The sequence below is a fragment of the Octopus bimaculoides genome, chromosome 17 (assembly GCF_001194135.2).
Source record: "Octopus bimaculoides isolate UCB-OBI-ISO-001 chromosome 17, ASM119413v2, whole genome shotgun sequence".
In the NCBI taxonomy this organism is placed as follows: domain Eukaryota; kingdom Metazoa; phylum Mollusca; class Cephalopoda; order Octopoda; family Octopodidae; genus Octopus; species Octopus bimaculoides.
The window spans coordinates 26,770,839-26,784,681 of NC_068997.1; the positions used below are offsets into that span (position 1 = coordinate 26,770,839).

Consider the following 13,843-nt stretch of genomic DNA (forward strand, 5'->3'; position numbering starts at 1 on the left):
ACTTCAAACTTGTTAAAGAACAGGATTAAAAGCCAAAGCAAGAAAATACAAAAATAAACTTATGTAATGACTTTGTCCTTTGGTAACATTCAAATCTAAATTTTATGCCCTTCTTTCCACCAAAGTTGTTAAGCGCCTGGAGATGTCAGATCAGCCCTCTTCGACTAAATTATTTAAACAAATTGTTAAATAAAATTTGTGTTTGTTTGTTTTCTACCAATTTCAGCAACTGTTTAAACTTATTTTCCAGAATCTATGGATGAGTGTGGAATCAAATTTTTACTGGCAATGCGGTTTCATTCTTACCTGGCAAGGACACTGCCACCCCACCAGAGAAGACAGCTACAAAAAGAAGGACTGCGTTCCCACTACATTGTTTGGGCCTTCCATTCTGAAGCTACAGAGGTAGTTAATGCATGTAGTTATTCCTTGTCTTTGTTGGGACTTTTCACATCAAGTCCTCTTGTGTTTTCTGCTCAAGACCATTTGGTTTCTGCTCAAGTGTTCTTGAGTTTCCTGGACTATCATTGTGAGCTTTCCTGCTCAAGTCCTCTTGAGTTTCCAGTGCAACTCATCCTAAGTTTTCTACTCAATTTATCTTGAGTTTGCTGCTCAAATCATCTTGGATTTCCTGTTTCACATCCCAAAACTATTCAGCATTGAAGGAAGTCTAACTAAAACTGTTCTGTTTTATTAGAATCTAATTCTTCATGCGAATTTTCTTTTCTGATTTTACATTCCAGTAAAAAATGTTGCTTTATTTTTGAGAATGTGGTAGAATGAAAAAAAAAAACAGTAGAAGCAATGGCATTTTGAGTTAAACACTTCTTGGTGTTTAGTTCTGTTCATCTTCATTCACGCCCTTGTTAATCCTACCATTGCAAATATAATGGCTCGGTGATTGTCCTTTTGGTAGTCTATAATTAACATCACTGTTATTCAAAAAAGACAATGTGTGGTGAGAAGCTTGCCTCCCAACCATATGGTTCCAAGTTCAGTCCTACTGCATGGCACCTTCTTTGTCTTTGACTATAGTTTCAGGCTGACCAAAGCCTTGTGAATGGATTTGGTGGGCAGAAACTGAAACATGTCTGTCGTGTGTGTGTATGTGTATTTGTGTGTGTTTGTCATCTCCACCCACTGCTTGACAGCTGGTGTTGGTTTGTTTACGTCCCCATAACTTAGCAGTTTGGCAAAAGAGAATGTCAGAATAAGTCCAGGCTTCAAAAACCAAAAATCGTACCCACAAAGGTTTGAGATATGCTCAACTAAAACTCCACAATATGGCTGCAGTCCAATGACTGAAACAAATAAAAGAAAAAAATCAAGATAAAAGACAATTCGTGGTGCAGAGAAGAGGAAAAAATTACCTTTTACAATTATTCTTCCTTTTAATCGAAGCACACATCCTTTCTGTTAAGGGTTCACTTATTCACTTATTGTTGTTGTTGCTATGCTTCAGGAGCTGCTTGCATGTATCCCTAGTATGAAAAAAGGTGAACCTACTTGGAGTGACTTGAAGCAATATGGTGCTGGTTGGTGGATCACAAATATTAACCAGCTACGGAAAACCATTGAGAAGGTAAGGCAGACTTCTTGAAGAACACGTCTTTAATCCTCCTCATTCTCCTTCTTTTTGTTCTTCTTCATCTTGTTATTGTTGTTGTTCTTCTTCGTTTTCTTCCTCTTCCTGCTGTTCTTCTTCTTCAGGTCTAGGCCAGCCCTGATGGAACTGGTTATGGTCAAAAGCTTTCCAACTGTCACTTACATATCTTTTTTTTTTTTTTTTTTTTTTTTTTATAGTATATCTAGGAATACATTATTTACTGTGTCTTTCTCTGTTGTTTATCCCCAAGCCAGTTGATGAAGGTCAGATGTACTGCTTGAAGAAAATCAACTTTGATCCTTCTTGTTATAATTGTTTAACCCTAGGTCACTTCCTGATGGACTTGGCTTATGGTCAAAGACATTCCAACTATCCCCAACATATCTTCATTTTTTTTTTATACAATATATCTAGGAGTACATTATCTTCCGTATCCCTCTTTGTTGTTAAACATTGGGATAGATGTAATTGACTAACTCCCCTCTTTCTATCAACATTTCCTGTCTTGTGCCTATAGTAGAAAGAATTATTATTATTATTGTTTTGGAGTTGTGCTTATCTCACAAATCACTTGATCTGAGACAGTCTCTCAAAACTGAAACTATTATATCCTGGAGGAGCCATTCCAACCATTTAATAACACACAAAGCTGTTAATTTTTGACACACATGATATGTACTCAAACTTCAAAGTGAATTTGACAGCTTTGGTACCTCATGAAATAGATTTAAAATTTAAAGGAATTTTAACAGTTTTGTATGTTATCAAATGGTTAGAATGGCTCTTCTGTTACATACCTAGTATATATTTTTTTTCTTTTGAAATTAACTCTTATTATTTTACCATTTTTATTTTATTCTCTCCAATGTTAGGTAGCAAAAGCTGCATTCCAAGCCAACAAAGATCCAATGGATTCTGCAATATTTTATCTTGCAATGAAGAAAAAAGGCATTTTGTGGGGTTTGTTCAGGTAAAGAGTTTTCTTCTTTCTCGTTTTTTGTTTTGTTTGTTTTGTCTTAATGGTATATCCATGTCAGCAACATGGCCTATGTTGTTTTTGATGCTCACTTCGTTTAATAAATTTTCATTAACACTATTATAATTTCTTGAATCTGTGATGCCTTTTTTAACACTGTTGTTGTTATTGTTGTTACTGCTACAGATCAGTAAATGACAAAAAGATGAGTGAATTTTTCCACAACAACTTCAACGAAGAACGTTGGCGGAAAGCTGCTTTAAAGAATGCATTTGCACTCCTCGGCCGTCAGCGATTTCTTCATGCAGCCGCTTTCTTCCTCCTTGGGAACTCATTGTCTGATGCAGTTGAGGTTGGTAATAATTAGACCCTCTTATGGTTCTGTTCTAAACTTCATCCAATCTACATACCATGTTTGTGTGCATAAAGACATACTTTTATTCCAAAAAAAATGTCTGGAAAATTCACCTTTGGTTCCAATATACAAAGTTGGATCTATATTATATATGCTTAAATGTACTGCAAGCTTTTTCTCTTGAATATGTGGCTGCTGAAATTGAGATGCATTTAATATGTCCATGTATTTTTTATGCTGTCAAATACATTAATCATAATTTTTTAAAGAATTTTGAAATAATCTAATAATTTGGTAAAAATAGGGCTCAGGGCTTAAGAAGTTTGTCTGGTCAGGGTTTACCTGGAGCTAATAAATGTTGACATAATCTTCAGGTAGTGACATGTCCATGACTCTGCAGTTCAGTCTGTTATAGGATTTACTTGGGGAAATTTAGTTTTTATCAGATAGTTTTGTTATTTTAGATTTTTAGGACATTTTATCTTTTATCTTTTACTTCCTTCAGTCATTAGACTGCAGCCATGCTGGGGCACCACCTTCAATTTTTAGTTGAATGAATCAAGCCCAGTACTTTTCTTTTAAGCCTGGTACTTATTCTATCAATCTCTTTTGCCAACCTGCTAAGTTACAGGGATGCAAACACACCAACACTGGTTGTCAAGTGGTGGGGGCACAAACACAGAGAAAGATACACACACACACATGCAAACACACACACATATATGACAGGCTTTTTTCAATTTCTGTCTACCAAATCTACTCACAAAGCTTTGGTTGACCCAAGGCTATAGCAGAAGACAAGGTGCCATGCAGTAGGACTGAATCTGGAACCATGTGGTTGGGAAGCAAGCTTCTTGCCACACAGCCACACCTGAAACTAATTTCTTAAATTTTTCAGATTTTTTTCTTCTTTTTCCATGCCTATTTTTTTTTATAATATAGAAAATTAGAGTTTGTTAAATCTCTGTTAATATATTTCAATGATACTGCAGTGCTTACATTTCTGTTTTTTGTCTATTTCATTTCAAAGGTGTGTCTGGATCGTTTGAAAGATATCCAGCTTGCATTAGTTATTTGCCGCTTATATGACGGTGCTGATGGGCTACCAGAAAGTGCGAAAAAGATTTTATATACCAAAATACTTGGCTGTAATGAAAATGGTCAAAATTACCTTCCTAGCAAAGCCCACCCTGATCCGTTCCTTCGCAGCATTGTATTATGGATGTTGAAAGACCACGAAGGTGCCCTGCAGACCCTTCTCCAAACTGGGGTCGGAGCTGGACATATGCTTGAAGAGCAGGATGACGGAGAGAAATATTTCTCCAGCCCCAGTGTATTTAACTTCTACAATTATCTCCGAGCCCACCCACTCATCATTCGACAAAATAAAGTTTCCAAAGCTGCCGAAATGCCACTTGTTTCTCAAAGCACTCACATTGGTATTCGTGACAAGAATGCCACCATTGATGATTGCATCACTCCTGTGGAACGCAGACTGTTTTTCACAACAGCTCATGCGCATTTCAAAAACGGTTGCCCACTTCTGGCGCTTGAGGTTCTCTCTAAACTACCTCCACTTGTAGACTATGAAGAAGTTATTGAAATCGAAACTCCAGTTCAGTACCAAATTTCCGAAATATTTGACCGCAGGTCATCTTTGAAAACAGCTGTGGCACCAGCAGATCTAAGTCAACCAACACAGTTCCAAGATTCCGCCGAAAGCTATGATTGGAGTGAACCAGTCCAAACCTTGTCACATCAGCGATCTGTTGACTTCGACTGGGGCATGCCAATCACTTCATTAAACACCGACTTTGATGAGAAACTTGACCTCATTCTTGATGAGAATTCAGAGAGGTCAGACAATGAATCCGATTGTGCCACAAAAGGCAGCAGCCGCAAAAACTCTGTGCCGGTCAAAGAAGCTGATGATGATTTGTCTTATGATAAGAAAGTCACTGAAGTCGACATAATGGCACAGCAGTATAAGTTCATTGCCTGCCTGAAGGTGATGATGGAGGAATTACGGACGTTAGCAACTGGCTTTGAGGTCGATGGTGGCCAAATGCGCTACCAGTTGTATATTTGGTTGGAGAAGGAGGTGGAATGTCTGCGAGTGTTATGCAGCTATGGTGGAGGCAAGTCGAACTCCCAATATTTGATGGATGGTAAGTACGATGATCTTATTTTACCCTCTTTGGTCTTCCCTTACATTATACTTTAGTTTATCATTAAATTTTACCCAGACTATTGTGTCTTAACTAAAGCTGAAAAAAAATTTAGATTTACTGTTCGATGAATTATACACATTTTCATAAAAATAGTACACATAATTTTAGTACATAATAATTTCAAAGTGAAGTGTTCCAAAGCAATATTGTTGCTTTAATTAGTATAGAATTTGTTTTGTGAAACCTGATATCTATTATAAAGTCTGCTACTGATTGTGTTCTGTGACTTCTCTTTCTACAGGTGATCTTGACATTAGTCAGGATTCAAACAACATTGGCGAGGAAGCAATTGGCAGTATTAGGAGAGACTCTCGTCCATCTTTGCACCAAATCATCCATGCAGAAAAGATGAATTTCGAAGCAAAACTATCAAGGGCTGCTCGTCGGAAACAGTGGCTGAAGGTCAATCAACAACTTTTACGCACTCTTCTTAGCTACTGCATTCTACAAGGTTCTGGAACTGGCGGTTTAGCATCAGTTCAGATGGAGTTGCTTCTTCTGCTGCAAGAACTGCAACAGGAACGCACCCAGCAACAGCTGCTCTCACCGTTGCCATTCCCGACAACGCTACCTCTACTTTCTGCCAGTATTGCCAGTTCAAAGACAGTCATTGCTGATCCAATCCAATATTTGCAAAACCTAACTCAGGATTTGTTGCACTCAATCGTAGAGTTTTCTATGCCACCCAGCCTCAATTGCCAAACTAATATCGTGTGGATGATGCGCAACCTCAGCGTTGCTCTGTCTTCATCCATTTACCAATGCTTGTGTGACATAGATAATTCCATGATTAATCAAAACCAAAGAACAGAGATGGGTCTTGAAGGATTTACTAGGTGAGTACAATGATTTAGATTTTATTTGAGAAGTTGTTTTCATTTCTAAAATAAACAAAAGTCTATAGGGTGGGGGGCCCCAACCACTGAATCTGGGATCATTTGGTATCAAGTCACACAGAAAGAATATATATTTAAATTTTATTTCTGTATTATCAATTGTCACAGTCTGCAAGGTGTTTTTGCATTATATGTGTATTATATATGTAATAATTAAATTATATATTATGCACTTTATTTTTGTTTTGTTATGTGCACGATGCCCCAATCCATGGAAAAATTGTCTTGCATGAAAACTGTCCATGGTACAAAAATGGTTGGGATCCACTGCTTTAGAAGAAAAAACATATAACTGTTACATCTAGCAGATTATATAGTGGTTACCTTGTTGGTTCATCGAAGTTGTATAAACTGTTGCCAGTCTTACTAAACCCAATCCTTTCATATGATAATGAGTGCCATCAGAAATGTGCATGGTTAAGAATTTTGCTTTGCAATCATATAGGTCCAGGAGTCAATATGATGCATAGCACTTTCGACAAGTTTTGTTTCTAGTGTGTTTTTGAGTCAGTCCAAACCTTGGGATTAAATTGGTCAGATAGAAACTATTTGCATGTCTAAGGAATAGATTGCTTTTTTATTATTTTTATTTTTTTTATTTGTAGGGATGAGGTAAACCTAATCCATCATCCAACTAAATCCTTTCACTGTGAAAATAAATATTTCATGGTTATTCCAGTAATGATGTTAGATATATCTACCAAAAGGTAGAATTGGTAATTTTTTGCTAGTTATATTGCTTTAGTAAACTTGACATATCTCAACAGAAAATGTTTCCTCAAAAAGTAGACTGGTATATAAATTGCTTTCTGCAGTTAAGGGAAATGAAATTTTGAGTGAAACATATCTGCCTTCTGCAGTAATAGAATTAATACTATTACTTGTCCCTTGGTTGCATTTAGAAAACTAAGATTACTGGTCTGAGGGTAACACTTCCTCCACTGATCATACAAGTCCTGGGTGCTGCTCTTTCTAGCAACTTACCAAGTTATAAACAAACATTTCTTTAAATGCCCTATCAGAGACAAAATGATAAACTTTATTTTTTCCTTCCTCCCTGCAACCAAACCTTATTTTTCAGAGAAGAGACACGAAAAACTATGCGACGTAATTATAAAATGTCTAGAAGACATTCTGGACAATTCACCAGGTATCTCTGTAATACTCGGTTATATCCCTTTTCAGACATATATTGTTTATACACACACACACACACACTCAGATATATATGTGTTTATATGCATGCATGCATACATATTGTATATTTGTATATATTCCTAAGTATTTTAGAGTGCAAGTTGGAAATAAAGAAATTATGACGGAAACAAAAATTAACATTTTTATGTCAATATTTTGGCTTAAAAAGCCCTTTTCAAATCAAGATTGGGAGACCCTCTCATACATACATGCATGGTACTGATGTCATGTAAAATGAACCCACTACACTCTGTAAAAGTGGTTGGCATTAGGAAGGGCATCCAGCTGTAGAAGACAAGCCAAAGCAGACAATAACAGAATTTAGTGTAGTCCTGTCAAACCATCCAACCCATGCCAGCATGGAAAACAGACATTAAATGATGATGGTGATAGGCTTCTCTCAGTTTCTATTTGCCAAATTTGCTCACAAAGCTGTAGATGGTCCCTGGACTATAGTAGGACTATAGTAGAGGACACTTGCCCAAGGTGTCATTTCCACATAGAAGGGCTGAATCCAAAACTATGTGCTTGAGAAACAAACATAACTATGTAGACACCTGCACCATTCTCAATAATTAATTTATTAAAACACACCATCAACAACAAAGCTAACTGCCCAATTTAATGCTACCAATCTCTGAATGTCACAACTTATAACTATGCAGAACAGAGCTAAGATCAGTCATTGTTTTATCTTGATGTGGGCCTTTTTTGTCAAAATATTGTAAAAAAGAGATAAAAATTATAAATCTTTGTTTGGCCTTTTGTTGTTTTTTTTTACCCTAACTTGCAATGGTGTGAAGTTGTAATTCACTTTTAACAGCATTCTACAATGCCTGTAATGAACTACAACATATATATATTTGAGTGTGTGTGGGTGTGGGTACACACATACATGTATGTATGTATATAAATATATCTTTGAGTGTTTTATCCGAAGTGCCTGGATATAGCTTCTCTTTGAACTTGTCACCCAATGGAATATATATATATATATATATATACATATATTTATTTATTTATTTATTTGTTTATTTATTTATAAATCCAGTTGTTAATCCAATCACAGCTCATTCATAACATGTACTTCCACTCTAACTGTTGCCCTTGATACCTACCTACCTATTGTTTTATTTAAAATGTAGTCCATTTGGCCTATTGTTTTATCCATCCTACTGCTTTTTACTCTTTATATTCATAAATCCTATTGCTTAATCAATCCCTTGGACTCAATATTTTACCAGCCATGATACTTGGTAATTTATCAGCAATGGAACTTATGGTTTTATCAGATACATTGCTGTGTTATTTATCAAATATCTCTGCTAATGTTTGGATTGTGGTTCTGTCCCAAAATAGCTGTGATTTTCCTTCCAAAGTTAAGTGTTATTTCTTGTCTAAACACCAGTTGTTATAATCCTCCTTGTAACTTAACCATCATTTCTGTATAAGCCACATCTTATTCTAACATGTCCCAAATCCTGACTCACCACTGATAAATACCCCCCCCCCCACTTCTATGACCCTGTTTTCTACTTTGTTTTACATTTTCTATTTACTGATTAATTTTACTGGAATTGTAAACATCTTTGTGTTTGTATTATTGTTGTTATTGTTGTCATTGTTTACCATTTTGGCTTTTAAACCAGCCATATCTGGCCCAAATGTTCTACCTATTTCATGTTCTAATTCGCCAGATCTGGCCTCTTACAATATTATTCTAAAACTAAACTTTCCCATTCATTAAAATCTCAAATCTACAAGACAATGCATGATTAATTCAAAACAATATAACTCAATAACATTATTTGAAACAGTAACCTGAATACCAAAGGGTTAACTCCAAATCTGCCCTGATCCAGTAGACCATCTTCAATTATTTTTCTCTTTCACAGATATAATACCATATATTTTTTGGCATACAAATCAATGCACACCCAGAACCATGCTAATAGCTTAGGAGTGAAATTTAGGATTTCTTGGTTTTTCTGTGAATCAGTTTTGATAAAACTTTTCCCAGCTGGTCTTGCACACCATGGCAACACCATTGTTGTTTTCATTATTCTGTGTAACATCCTTTCTTTTTTATTTCAAATTCTTCAGTTTTTTGGTGAACCACACTAATACTTTTTCTCCTCTCGAAGGAGAAAGGGACATGGAAAAGGTCTTAACGATGACCAAAGAAAATGCTAAAGGCACCTCTCTTCATGTCATTGCAGAGAAGTTAGGTCATCGTATGGACACAGTTAGACAATTCCTGAAGGACCCTTTGCCAGGGAAGAAGCAATCCAATTGAGGGACCTCCAAGACTGTGGCAGATAGGGATTTAAGGAATATTCTCTGCAAATTACATGGGAAACCTGGACAAACAAGCAAAGCCATTTTCACTGCCTCTGGACACCCTCATGTACCAAAATCCACTAGAAATTGCATCCTCAGGACTATGGCTTCTGTGTGAGAATCCCTTAAACTACCCCATTCACAAGAGTTTGAAGCTTCAATAGGCCCAAAAGTATATGACATTAGACACGAGTTGTGTTCTGTTCACTGACGGTTGGGTCTATTTTGGTCTATTTTGGAGATGAGCATCACCAACATTTATAACGTCAGCAACAGGGTGGAGGAGTCATGTTGTGGGCTGGTTTCATTGGGGAGAGACTTGTTGGCCGAGTCAGGGTGCCTGAATGGGTTAAAGTAACTGCAGCTGCTTACTGCAATCTCCTGAAGGAGGTCTAGATGGCTCTTTTCATTCAAAAGCTATTAGCGTGGTTCACCCAAAAACTAAAAAATCTGAAATAGAAAAGAAAGGACATTATACAGAATAATGAGAACATAACAATGGTGTTGCTGTAGTGTGCAAACCAGCTGGGAAATGTTTTATCAAAATCGATTCACAGAAACCCAAGAAATCCTCAATTTCACTCCTAATCTATTAGCGTGGTTCTAGGTGTAATATATAGTGTAAATATGTTGCTTAAACATCATTATCTTTCCAAATGCCACTTCATTTTTACATGAAATTTTTGATCTTCCCAAGTCAGACACATTTTGGGCTGAAATTTTTAATCTGAAAATTTTCATCTGTATACCAGAAGATATGGTATATCTAGGATTATGTCCAATATGTCTTTTTTTTTAAAAAAAAAAAGATTGTTGGGTGTGATTTGAAGATTTTGTTATAGTAGCTGTATTAAAAGGGTAGGGTGAGGGCAGTGTCACCCATTGATTTGTGTTCACAATCATCAAAGATTTTAATGTCTCAAATAAAAAAAAAATGAACATTGTTATTTTCAGTCATAACATCTCTTGCCAAGCAAACAATCTGATGTCAGGATTGAACCCCCAACGACGTCGTTTACCCAGTAGTGTATGTGAAGAGGCTGTGAACACTTCACCTTCTAAGTGGCCAGGTAAACACAATCTTTTTCACTTTACAAATCTGATATTGGCCATTCTATTCCATGTCCCTTTTTCATTGATCATCTATGAAGAAATGTGCTGCCAGGATTTTAAATGTTGGAATTAGCTCCTTAAATTATGTAGGTTGTCAAAATATTTTTAATGGTGTTTTAGATATGTAAATGTGTTTATACGTTGAAGAGTGGTGCTCCTTGTCTAAAGTTTAACACTTTATTAATCTTAATACTAATAGTGTTAGATATGTCAATGTATTCATATAGAGTTGTGTGTCTTGTCTAAGGTTTAACACCTTATTATTCTTAATACTGATGATGTTAGATATGTTGATGTATTTACATAGTGGTATGTTTTAGGTTTAATACTTTTGTATTCTTTATACTAATGGTCTTAGCTATCTCAGTGTATTCATACAGAGTGGTGTGTCTTGCCTAAGATTTAACATTTTAGTATTCTTAAATTATTTATGAATAATTATATCTAGTTCTATATCTAAATTACTTATGAATAAATTATATCTTAGCAATAAATTATAGAAAGTGTGCCTCTGTTGTACATGTAACTTTTTTTTTAAATATTAACTGCATGAATAAAAAGAAACACTAAAATATGTAATACCAAAAGTGAAATAATCATTCAAGATTCTCTTTTTTGTTCTAAACTAACAGCAAAAAAGAAAACCAGCATCAAAAACTACATTTTCTACTACTTTAAAGAACTATTTCTAATCTTTCAGGTGTGACATCTCTACGTGTCCTATTAGTTCGTGAGCGTGATGAGGAATCTCCAAGGTTAGATGTACTCTTATGTGAATCATTGGTGGCTGTCTACATGTGTCTGCTCATCAATGGCCTAGCTACTTATGATGTCCACCTACTCTATAGACTTGTAGCCCACAAGTTGGACAAGCAGACGTGGGCAGCACTGTTTGGAGGAGGTGTTAAGACTGTAATCAAAAGAAATTCTGTTCTTCTCCCCAAAGGTAAGAAACCCAATCAATCACCTATTCTCTCCTGCTTCATCAATCATCTGTTTTCAACTTCTTTTATCATCTTTTTTTTCTCTCTTCCTTCCATTTCTAATTTCGAATCCTGTCAATGTCAATTGATATATATATTTGATCATTGTTTCTCTGACATGATTTAGCTAAAGTGTCCATCAATTTCCCGTTTAGGTCCTGTGGATGATGCCGCTAAGCATAGAATGAAAGTTCATATGAAGGCAATGGGTTCAGTAAGGAAAGATGAGAGACAAACATACGAAGAAAGATTTGTGCCGCCGGAACTAAGTATGATCACTTACTTCATGACAAAGGTAAGGCTTTCTGGCTGCAAACTTTTCTCGTTCTTCATTACAAACACTATTTATATATTTGTATTTTTTTTATTTATTTCCCACCCAGTCCTTGCTTCCCCAGAATATTGCAGCTCTTCACCCTGACAGAACTGTTGCTACTGAACTTTCAAGAATTAGTCGTAACAGTTCTGGGATGGATGTGAAGATGTTTTTTTGGGGGGTTTTTTTTGACACAAGAGTTATTCCCCTTGTTTCTTTTAGATTTTTTTTTTTTCAGACATTCATCTACTTCTGATGAATTTTAACTTTTTTTATTGAATAATTCACATGATACTCTCAGATTAATCAAACTTATTCAACTCATATTACATACATGTCACCCCATACAATTTGCTTGTCATATTAGATGGCATTTCACATAATTTATTGCATAGAAGTTTGTCCTGTCCATGTCAGCAACTCTATAGAACAGTTTAGTCTATTTCTACTTCTTTGATATACACCTCTCTCAGACATAGTCATAGCAGCTGTGTCATTAAGAAGTTGGCTTCCCAACCACATGGTTTTGGGTTCAGTCCTACTGTGCATCACCTTGAACTAGTACTTTCTTCTATAATAACCTTAGGCCAACCAAAACCTTGAGTGGATTTGGTAGACAGAAATTGTATGAAACTGTTGTGTATGTCTTTCTGTGTGTTTCTGTCTTTGTATGTCTGTATGTATGTCTGAGACAAAGTAATCTGGTTGTGAAAGGGTTAATAAATACTTTACTTTTCTGTGGTTATTCTACAGCCATTCCTGTCAACATCCAATTCCATCATCAGCTACGATTCTGATACATCTCTGTCAGACGAAGAAGAGGATGATATTGAGTCTCAAGAAGAAGAAGATGACAAAATATGGACTTCAGGGAGACCAACAACACTGTGAGTTTAAGGGGTTTGACCACTGCCAACTGGTCTCTGGTACCCATTCAATATCTATGTGTTTATTTCTATATCAATATCTATGTGTTTATTTCTATATCAATATCTTTCTATATCAATATATTTCAATATCTATGTGTTTATTTTATGTAGATAGACACTAAACTGTAGTTCTTACAACTGATTTGTTTGAGAATTCTTCACTATCTGTGTAGTATATAATCCAGTACCATCTGGTCATATTTGAGTGGCCAGTGACTGAATAGACAAAAGCCTAGTAAAGAGTTGAAGGCCAGTAACATCCATATCCTGCGGCAGAGATGGTTGATAGCAGGATTGCCAAGTCCAGTAAGACATTTGAATGTTAGTTATTTTGTTACATCAATATTTAATTCTATGCTAAGACATTGAGCTGGCTGAATTGTTAGCTTCATGTACAAAATACTTAATAGCATTTTGTCTGTCTCTACATTCTGTGTTCAAATTTCACAGAGAGGAACCAGTAGATTACATCGACCCTAGTGCTTAACTGGTACTTACCTCATTGACCTCAAAAGGATAAAAGGCAAAGTCGACTGAATTTGAACTGAGGTTGACCTATCATTTCATCCTTTCGGGGTTGATAAAATAAGTACCAGTTGAACTCCGAGGTCAATGTAATCGACTTACCCCCGCCTCCAAAATTGCTGGACTTGTGCTTAATTCTGTATTGGATTGATCAAGGCCCAGAATCCTCAAAACTGAGTGAAGTGGAGAAAATAGGCAAAAAAAATATTGAGATGCTCCAACAGCAAAAATACTATGGTAAAACGCTCAACTCAATTTCACTAAAATAAGAACAATAATAAAACTGAAGTAAAGAACAAGTAATATATAGTGCAGGGGGGGAAAAAAACAAAAACGCTGTTCTGTTTATCATTATGTGGCATATTTCAACTTATTT

The 13,843-nt window shown here is 35.8% G+C and overlaps 1 protein-coding gene across 1 annotated transcript in view; it reads left to right on the forward strand.

The window, feature by feature from the left end:
* Positions 1-13,843, forward strand: part of LOC106878469 (dmX-like protein 2) — a 108,533-nt gene that overhangs the window by 69,552 nt on the left and 25,138 nt on the right. Inside the window, exons 23-33 of the mRNA XM_052974131.1 lie at positions 251-405; positions 1,463-1,582; positions 2,479-2,576; positions 2,769-2,934; positions 3,968-5,105; positions 5,410-6,004; positions 7,146-7,214; positions 10,556-10,671; positions 11,415-11,660; positions 11,853-11,992; positions 12,767-12,900. Of these exons, the coding sequence (XP_052830091.1) occupies positions 251-405; positions 1,463-1,582; positions 2,479-2,576; positions 2,769-2,934; positions 3,968-5,105; positions 5,410-6,004; positions 7,146-7,214; positions 10,556-10,671; positions 11,415-11,660; positions 11,853-11,992; positions 12,767-12,900 (2,977 nt within the window). The remainder of the gene's footprint in view (positions 1-250; positions 406-1,462; positions 1,583-2,478; positions 2,577-2,768; positions 2,935-3,967; positions 5,106-5,409; positions 6,005-7,145; positions 7,215-10,555; positions 10,672-11,414; positions 11,661-11,852; positions 11,993-12,766; positions 12,901-13,843) is intronic.